The 10,350-nt window shown below is 48.7% G+C and overlaps 1 protein-coding gene across 1 annotated transcript in view; it reads right to left on the reverse strand.

Moving 5' to 3' along the window:
* The window catches only part of Shc4 (SHC adaptor protein 4), a 115,725-nt gene extending 111,828 nt beyond the window's left edge, over positions 1-3,897 (reverse strand). Inside the window, exon 1 of the mRNA XM_008831785.2 lies at positions 2,930-3,897. Within this exon, the coding sequence (XP_008830007.1) occupies positions 2,930-3,511 (582 nt within the window). The 5' untranslated portion in view covers positions 3,512-3,897. The remainder of the gene's footprint in view (positions 1-2,929) is intronic.
* Positions 3,898-10,350: the final 6,453 nt, after the last annotated feature.

A 10,350-nucleotide genomic window follows, 5' to 3' on the forward strand; every position in this document is an offset into this window, starting at 1 on the left:
CATTTGACACTACATGATGGACTTCTCCTCTAGCACTTAGCTCAGACTACAGCCCCTTTCCTCATTTGGTATCTCACAAAGAACAGGCTGCTAGGCCACTTCCCTGTGGAGCTTTCAAGAGATTAAAAATCTGAATTTAAATAAAAGTTCCTCAAAAATAGGCACTTAGGATTCATAGAGCATTTTTAGTAGTGCAAATTCTACATCAGAAGACCAAATGAAGAGTCATTTTTAAAATGTTACTTAGCCCTAAGTCACCTCTAAGGGCAGATGGAAAACACAGTCCCTGTTGAAATGAGTAAAGACGTCATTGCAACAACGGTCTTTACCCAAGAGGAACAATGCCTATCTCCACCCAGCTGACTGCTCTTTTCCTGCTCTCCATAGCATATGAAACATTATATGAGTGGTCTAATGTATTAAAGTTCCACAGGGTTCAGACCTGTTCTTATTATTAGACTTGATGCTGTCTGCCTAGAACAGTTTCTGCCATGTGATTATTTCACAATAGAAATGCTGGACAGAGGGTAGCAGTCAAAAAATGTGGAAAAGGAGATAGAATGTGTGTTTAGCCACAGAACTTGCACCTAAGTCCTCACCAGCCTCATGCCCATTATCCATTAACGACATCACTTGATTTTCTGTCCTGAATCCATCACCCCCAAGCAAGCTTTTATTTAAATCTTGCTGTGTGCTTTTTCCTATAGACGGGCATACACAGATCACACTGCATTCCACATGATATGATAGTTTTCACTGAAAATTAAAAGGTTGGTGCTTCATTTTTAAAAACTGGTTCACATCTCAGTAGAATCCTGAGAAACAGAATGCCAGCCCGGGTGGGGCCCTGTGGGGAAGAGAACTAAGAATTGCACACAGGAGACGTGGGTCCAGATCGCAACACTGTTTTTTATTCCAGCACAACCTTAGAAAATTACTTCTTTGGGATTCAGTTTCCTCAGACGTTGAACTCTTGACAAATAGAATTTTTTGTCTTTCAAAGTGAAGATCTATAAAAATTAAGATAAGCTCTGTTATGTACTTTGACTACAGAAGGTAGTTAACCAGATACGTGTGCTACAATATTGCTGTGATAGTGTGTGTTCATCTGGATCATGGGGTCAGCAGTTTTCCTGAGATGAGTTATTACTACCATGACAGCTGGTGTTTTCATTAAAAGTCCTGAAATGTTGGGTAGGGAAAATGGAGATCATACTATGACCCTTTTCATGTTTAAAATTATACAGGTGTGTAAGTGTGGGAAGGTACTGGGGTAGGGGTGAGGGTAGAAGCCCGAAGGAAAGGTGAGGCCAAGAGTAGGGAATTTGAAGGTGACGGGCAGGTGAAGAGAGAACAGATTTGGAGTCACTCATTAACTTGGCACCCATTATAGCTTGATAAATGTGAAGTTCCTGTGAACTTTCCACAGATACATGGGAACTGGGCCATCAGGAGCCACTGGAGGGGGGTAGAAGCTGAGTGTCCCCCAGGCTTATCTTCCTTAGGGGCTGCAGGCATCTGTTCGCCAAGTCTGCCTCAAGACTACACCCTCTGCAACCCTTCCAGCATCCAGCAACCACCCTCCTTGAGATCCTAGTTGGTTTGCGATGCAGTTACCCCCAGTTAAGTTATTACCTTCAGTTCTCTGGCCTCAGTGCTAGTCTTACAAGATGGCCTACCTATACAACCTCACCTCTAGCTGTCACTGCTGTAATTCGATACAAGCCTTTCCTGCTTCACTCTGCTCCTGTCACTGGCATCACTAACATCATTCAAAGACTTAAATTTGGAAGCTATTCATTCTTCACAATCTTCCATCCTATTTGTCTACAACTTCCATGGCCAACAATAGCAGGCTTCCTCACTGACCTCACAGTTTCTCAATTTTTCTTGCTTCAATCCAAGTCAATAAATCAACAGACAAGTCCTAGGAGGGTTCCTCTTCATCAGGCTGTGCTCACAGCCTCCTCATTTGGCTGGAGAGTGCCTTGGACAACACTTTCCTCTTCCCTGGGCTAACTTGATGAATTCTTTCCTTGAGAGCTATATGCTAGTCTCTCCCAAATCTTCATCCACTCTCCAGGATCCCTTTCCTCTCTGTGTAGGCCTGTGCTATGGATGCTCCCTACAGCTGCCACAGTTACTTTGATCCTACTCTTGCCCCAGTCAGTAATCTTTCTTCCATCTAGATCTGACATTGTCAGGATATACCTTCTCACAAATCCCAGATACAACCACATTTCCCCCTTTCTAAGTTCCCCGAGTATTCTCACTCTGGTATCAATTGCTGAATATTACTCTCCTATTATTATGTTGGTTGAGATATGAGTTCTAAAAGACAGAGCCCGCATCTTCATTTACCCAGTTCTTGATTGGAGTAAGGCCAATGAGGACCCTGACTTGAGCATAGCACCGGGACCTTCCTGCTGTAGTGCTAAGACCAGCTCCAAGCACAGGCTAGAGTCTAGGCCACATTCTCACTAAATGTCAAATTAAAAAGAAATTTGAACCAAATCAAGTCCCTTATACTATGTATTTCTCTAGCACAGAAATATCTACTGTACAATGGGCCACATAAGCTACCAGGTCTCCACTAGGAATCCAGTTTGGAATCCTTGACTGCCAGAATGCTAGGACCAGAGGGGACCAGAAGTTGCCATCCTGGCTGTCTGTATGAGAAACTAGGGCTACATCAGCAGCTACCTACTGGTTCGCTCCAGCTCATGCCTTTGAAACAAAGATTGTCTGCCTGGTACATGCCAGGTACCTGTAGGCAGTTTGTAAAGCCAGCTCTACTGTCCCTTGATCCAACTGCACAATGTCTTCTTGTGACCTAGAACCCAGCCAGGTTAAGTGAAGGCCTGCAGAAAGCTCAGCTGGCCTTCTGGGGAGTGCTTACTTAGGGGAGCAGGCAGAGAACCAGACTTACCCTCACACAGAAGTTCATGCCGGTCCCCAACAGGTGCTGCAGAAAGTGCCTGTCTGCTCTGCTTCTGAGGGTTGGCTCTCTAGGGCCAGGCAGTGGACAGTCAGGAGGCAAGGGGGTGACCCTGTACCCCACCTGGTCTGGATGCAGTGTAGGTGCAGGCCCGGTCCTACTTAGACTGGTTTCAGGGGAAGCCGAGCTGCTGGGAAGCTGGTCCTGGCTCTCTTGGAGTTTCAGACGGGGCACCTCTTTGGTACCCAGGCAAAAGTTTTTCAGACTCAGCAAAGTGGCTGGGTTGGCCAGCTTCATGCTGGTCATGCGGGGGATCAAGGTGCATAGCGGGGTGGGGCTCTCGTGGGGAGGCACCGTGGCATCTTCAGCCGGCAGGTGAGGAGCCAGCGACGGGTAGGGAGCAGGCGGCGAACTCTTACTTGCACCCGAGCTTCCTGGGCTGCCTTCGTCCAAAGACGTGATGGACTCGTTCCGAAAGCGGCTGTACTTGGCCCTGTGCAGCATCCCGGGGTGCCCAAAGAGTCCTACATACAGAGCGAGTCCTGCCAGACTGTCCTGGCCGCGTTCTCGCATAGCCTTGGCAGTGCTGAGACAAGGTAGCGTTGCCTAAACCGCCTTGTTGTCTAGTAGATGAACAGATGAATGGTACCGGTATCCAAAGCCCGCAGGACTCAGCCGCCTGCTCTCCAACTGGCGGCCACCCGCCTGGGTCCCTGGCCGCTTAAGGGTGACAGTCCAGGGGGCCGACTCTGCAGCTCTGATTTCAGTCCTCCCTGGCCCCGGCAGAGGCCCGGGGTCGTCGCCCCGGAGTCCCCGCTGGGAAAGCCGGCGCCCAGCCGGGGAGGCTGCGGCTGCTCTCAGACAACTCCTGCGCTCACACCCCGCGGGTGTCGGCGGGTCCCGCCACGTCTCTAGCCTTAGCCGAAATATTTCCCTCAACCTTCCCTTCTGCACACAGGAACTTTCAAACCTGCTCCCTTCAGCTCCCACTGGGCGGGGCAACGGCTGGCCTATTAACCCTTTATTTGTTCCAGTGATTGTTCATTACAAAGGGAAGGATAAAAAGCACTTATGAGTCAAAGGCCCTTCTGTCTGGGCTCGGGGTTAGGACGGCTGCCCTCTCTCGGAGGATCAAGTCTTGCATCCCGTTCTGGGCCACAGGCCAGGAGTCCTTGTGATGGGCGCTGGTTCGCATTGTTTCTCTGCGGCGCCCCCCCCGCCCCCATCGTTGGTGGTCCTCGCATCCCTCCCGGCCCGGCCCATCCTAGCTCAGAGCGTCCTCCCCTAGGACCCTGCTAGAGCATCCTTTAGGAATTCATTCTCAGCAGAAGGATGAGATGAGCGAACGACACGCCGTATTGAAATTTTTATGAATGAACTTTGCCGAATGAATTTCTCTCGTTGTGTGCAAGCTAATAAATCTGTGAATGAAGCCTAGAATAGCTGTAATTGACTGACCGTCTCAGGGTGCTTGGGTTTCGTCCAATCAGGCAGCAGCGTCATGAGTCATGCGCCGGGAATATACTGAACTAGTAGCCAGAGAAATGGGGGGAGGGGGGGGGAGGCGGGGCGGGGAAGGATGGTACCTGATGAATGGGTTAAGAAAAGGCTGCCTTTACTTATGAGAATCATCAGTAAGCTGGGGAGCAGATGGTTAAAAGATCTATTTCCTTTCTCCTTGAGGTGCAGGGGCGGGGGCTAAAAAAAAGTGATCTTTGGTGAATTATTTAACCTCAATTTTTTGCTGCTAGATGAAGATAATAATATGCATGTACTTCATAGAACTAGTGTATGTTTTAAATGTTTGATATGGAGCAGCTAGTCAATTAGTTCTAGTTTACTTTCTTTCCCCCCAATCCCTCTCTTCTTCCTCCTCGTCCTCCTCTTTTCTTCCCCTTACTGTTGTTCATCCTCCTCCTCCTTTTCCTCCTCTTCTTCTTCTTTTAATTGATTGCCATTCCATCTTCCTGAACCTATCAAGGGCCCTGGGAAAACACAGGAAGCCAAAGCCCTAACTAGGCAGAGGAAATGCAGGTTCTTTTAGGATCTGAGGAAACTGCTGAGATTGTGGGTGGGGGGTGGATGAGATTCACTCACAGAGGTAGAGGTGAGAGCTGAGGTTGCATTTCTCAGTGAGCTTTGGCTCTAGTACCTGAGACTATTCATGAATTCAAACACAAAGCCCCCAGCCAAAAGAATCTGGGAAGGAGGCCACCCCCCTCCCCATTGTCTTTCTGACCACAGGCTACATTAGCTCCTGAGTGCTCAGACCTGAAGGCCTGAGCCCCAGGGCCATCCAAACACAGGCTTGAATGTATCGGTTGGTGATGACCAGGAGAGAAGCCACCTCACCTCAGGGCTCCGCTCTGCTAGGATGCCATTTTCCCTGGGAAGGCCCTCTGCAGCCTCCCAAACCTTCCTTTCACCCTTGCTTTCTTTTTTTGTGTCTCCACACTCCAGCCTGGCAACAAAGAAGAGAGTGGCCAACTCAGTCACCCCTAATGTGCGGGGGTCCCAGGAGACAGGATCTAGGCAACACCCCAACTGGTGGACTTGGTGCCTCTTAACTGCTCCACACACCTCTCCTCTGCTGCCTTCTTTCCCAAGTCCTTCCTTGTTTAGGCTGCACTATGATGACTTCAGGCTATACCACCTGGAGAAAGCCCCTTTACTGCTCCATGCAGTGATGCCCTCATCTGTTAGGAGCAGCTAATTGCTAGAGGTGTTAGGAGGACTTACAAAATACTTTTAATCACTGTATGGCCTTGGCACAATGCTCTAGAAAGTGCCTGCCTCACAAGACCTACTAAACAGCATTTCAAAATTTATTTATTTTTTATGTTTTGCCTGCATGTGTGTGAGCATACCACATGAGTGCAGTGCCCATGGAGACCAGAAGAGGTCATCATCCTCTGGGACTGGAGTTACAGACAGTTGGTAGCTGCCCCTGGGTTCTGGGAACTTAATCTGGTGGACAGTATTTTTAAAAGGCTACTTGGAGCCAGGCATGGGGGTGCACACCTTTAATCCCAGTCCTTGGGAGGCAGAGGCAGGCAGATCTCTGTGAGTTCAAGGCCAGCCTGGCCTACATACTGAGTTCCAGGTCAGCTAGGGCTACAGGGACACCCTGTCTCAAAAACACCAAAAAAAATAATAATAATAATAAATTAAAAATAATAATAATATAAAAGGCTACTTGGAAGCTAGAGAAATGGCTGGAGGGTAAAGAGCAACTATTGCTCTTGCTGAAGACCCAGGTTTGGATCCCAGCACCAACATCAGTGGCTCACAACCACCTTTACCTCCAGTTCCAAGGGTTTTGACACTCTATTCTGAACTCCTCAGGCACCTGCACTCACGTGCACATACCCCCACCCCCCACCCCACACAGATACACATAAATAAAAATAATAAAATAAATCTTGCAGAATGTGGTGGCACACACCTTTAATTCCAGTATTCGGGAAGCAGAGGCAGGTGGATCTCTGAAATCAAGACCAGCCTGGTCTCCATAGTGAGTTTCAGGGGCTACAGGGAGACCCTGTCTCAAAAAAAAAAAAAACCCAAAATAATAAATAATTAATAAAATAAATCTTTAAAATAAACAAATGGGGGCTGGACAGAGGGCTCAGTGGTTAAGAACACTGGTTATTCTTGCAGAAGACCCGGGTTTGAATCCCAGCACTCACATGGCAGCTAACAACTGTCCGTAACTCCAGTCCCAGGGGATCTGACAGCCTCTTCTGTCTTCCGTGGGCATTGCACAACACGGGTGCACTTACCTACATGCAGGCAATACACGCATACACATAAAATAAAAATAATAAATAAAATAAAAATAAAATAAATGGCCATTAACCTAGGGTGCCCACCCCCCCAGAAGCTAGTGTTCCTGCCCTACACTATACTATTTATGTCATTCTAGGCAATCGAAAACAAAAAGGAGAAACCAAGAAAAGGTGTTGCCTGGATAAACCATTTCCTGATGATGACCGGAGCTGGAGTGAGGAGGTGGGAGTAGTGCTCGAGGCCTTGGAGGGACCCTGTCCTGCCCTCAGGCTTGGGTGCCTAGGAGGATCAGCTCATCCCGCTCAGCACTGGGCTGACCAGGTCATCCTAGGTCCTCAGAAGAGGGTATCTTCGGAGTTGCCGGCAGGGCCAAGTGAGAACAGGTAGGTAAGAAAGTAAGCATGGCCTCTGTGAGCCACTTCTAGGGGCCCGGGAGAGCCTGGCTTTCGAGGGCAGAGCCTTCTAGAAGAGTATAGAGACCTTGGCTGAGCAGTGGGGGCACAGCCTCCCAGGCCCCGCCAGTGCAACTGCACGGCCTACCCAGTCCAAACGTGAGAGCTAAAAACCTATTCAGCAACTCTATAAAAGGTTGGATAACCGAGGGACTCCATTCTGAGTAGGTGGGTGGGCAAGGGGCACACGTCAGCATCCTCCTCCTTTAGGCATTGTAACAAATGTGACGCTAAACTTAAGTATTAACTAGAGCTGCTGCTGCTACTGCTGCTTCTACTGCTGCTTCTACTGCTGCTGCAGCTGCTGAGTCCCCACCCACTGCCTGCATGCCAGGCGGTGTTCCTAACTTTTGGAGGCTGAGCCTGCGCCAGCGCATGCGCAGACATGAAGGAGCAAGTGCAGCAACCTGGCCCTGGGCCCTGGCTGCTGAGCAATCAGGCGGGATAACCGGGATAACCGCTGTGCCTGCTGCCTCCCAGGGATCAGAGAACTCAAATCTCCATTCTAGGCCCTTGTTGAGAACCACTGCATCTCACTGCTCCTGGGCTTTCTAGAGCTATATGGGAAGAGGTGGAGATTTCTTACAGGATCCAGAATTGTGGGGAAGCCTGAGTCTGATCTCAAACCAGTCAGAAAGCAGCCTGCTCTCCTGCCTCTGTCCTCCCTAGGTCTACGCCCCACAAGTGCCAAGGGGAAAGAAAATGTGTTTAGCCCACCGATGACTTCTTAAAAGTGAAGATGTTAAAAAAAAATTAAAAAAAAAACAAAACACCTTGATGTCCAGGCCAGCGCCAGTCCTGTGTACTCTCAGCAGTAGAGGAAGGGAAAAGACCATTAGCTCAGATGGCTTGATGGAGCAGGCCTGTGGTCCCTGCTACTTTGGAGGCTGAGGGAGGATTGAAATTCAAGGGCAGCCTGGACTAACAGTGAGTTCAGGCCAATAACTTTTTTTTTTTCTTTTTTGAGGCAGGGCCTTGTAGCCCCAGATGGCCTGGAACTGGCTGTGTAGACCAGGCTGGCTGTGATCTTACAGAGTTCTGTCTACTCTTGCCCCTCCTGCCACCATACCCAGCTCAAAGTCAATAATTTAAAAGAGCGCTGGAGAGTAGGTCAGTAACACAGTGCTTACCAGCATGTGTGAGGCCCTGGGTTCAATTCCTAGTACCAGGGACGTAGGGAGAGAGGGAGAAAGGGAAAAAGCGGGGGAGGGAGGAAGAAGGAGAGAGAGGGAGAGGGGAGGGGAAAGGGAATGGGAGACGATACATTAGCTTGGGAGTTAAAGAGCCAGATATGGGATCTTCAGTAAGACGTTGTATGTTCTTACCTGTAAAATGGTCACAATAGGACTGGGGACATGGGCATGATACTATGCCCCGGACTCTTACTCCAGACCAGATTCTAAAGCACGTGCTCCACATTTGCAATCTCCCAGCAACTCAAGGTGGCAGGTGCTGACTGCGGCCTGCTGCCTTAGCACACAACCGATGAGGGGCAAACCTGGGGTGATGGAACAGGCACTTGCCCATGATGGTATGAGCTAGAAGATGGGAAACCCGGCTTTTGCTCCATGGTCACTAAGTGCTCTTTCCTCCTCTCTTCTCCTCCTTGGAGAGCAGACTGAGAAAATTCACCCTCCTTCTGAGGGACATGAATAATAGATAAGAAAACCATGTTGTCATGAAACTGTCAAAGGACCATTAAGCGTTTGGAAACAGAGCTCTGCTTTGTCCACCACTGTGCACCTCCTTTGTTTTGATATGCCCCCTCCCCGGGCACCTTCTGAGGGTATAGACTGCCTGGTGATACAGCAGGTAAGTGTGAGGGAAGAGCTAGGTCAGTCTGGGCCTGCCTAGAGTCAGCCAGGGGAGGAGGAGGGTAGACTCCAGGATGTAAGGTCTGTCAGCTCATGAAGAAAATCCAGTGTGGGGTTCCAGGTGAGGAAGCGGGGCATCACTAGTGAGGGAGACTGAAGGCAGAGGGACAGAAAGAAGTTCAGCGCGCAGGAGATGATCGAGCCAGAATGGGAGAATCAGAATGTTACTGCACAGCTTCCTGTAGCCCACCACCGCCACTTATCACGAAGCAGATGCCCTCTTGAGGTGAGGCTACTGGCCCATCAAATGAGGGGTAAGAATGAATGTGTACCAGGAGGAAGAAGCCCTCAAAATAATATTTATGCAAAGGTCTTGGCAGCACAGGACATTCCTTACAGTCTTCTCAAGGTTTTGCTGGAATAAACTGACAAGGAAATAGGAGAAAAGAGATACAGATTTATTAATGCACAGGAGCAGGGAAATCACAGTGGAGTGCGCCTATCCATTCACTTAACACCTTTTAGAAAGATGTGCACCAGTTGAGCCAGGGCTGTCTTGCTTGTAGATGACTTTCTGAGGCAACAGCTACCTGTGGTCATCTGTTGGGAACACATCCAGATCCCCATATCTTCAGACTGTAGAAAGATCCCCTCAGGGCAGAATGGACACTCCAGGTGGAAATCCTGTCTGCACCTATCTCTCACTCACTGATGGACTGATGAAGGAAATGTGTACCTCTGAAATGCACATTTCCTTACAAACAGACAGTCCTTCGGATCCATTGCTGCAATGGGGGTAGCTCTCTGGACAAACCTCATTTAAAAATGGGGAAATGGCATGAAAGAAGGAGTGAATCTTTGAGAGTTACAAACACAGAAAACTTTGAGTCTCACAAAAATGAAGGCAGGATTGTCTCCCAGATGTGTGTGTGCGTGGCATGTGTGCAACCAACAAAGTTATTGCCTTTTGTCTCTTGAGACAGACCTTTTCTGGTTTTGCCCAGTTCAGCCCTGATGGGTAGTCAGCCCTCTGGTGGTTGCTACCCACACTAACTAGTCTCCTGGAACCAGGACCATGGAGAAATGCACAGGGTAACAGATATCCAACAATCTATAGAAAATGAGAAAATAGACTTGAAAGAGCTATGTAAAGTTAGACATCCTGAAGATTAAAAAAAAGAATAGATGAAGTGCTTAAGGTCAGGTTCAGTTGCAAAGAGGCCCCAAACCTAAAGCTACAGTGGCTTAAAATTAAGTTTTTCCCCTTCCAGGGCATGCCCTCTTCTCTAAGGAGGCATCCTAGAAGCCCCTTACAATGCTTTCATGGTATCAGAAAAATACATGGCTGTGCCTAGCT

The sequence above is a fragment of the Nannospalax galili genome, unplaced genomic scaffold, assembly GCF_000622305.1.
Source record: "Nannospalax galili isolate Female #2095 unplaced genomic scaffold, S.galili_v1.0 scaffold735, whole genome shotgun sequence".
In the NCBI taxonomy this organism is placed as follows: Eukaryota; Metazoa; Chordata; class Mammalia; order Rodentia; family Spalacidae; genus Nannospalax; species Nannospalax galili.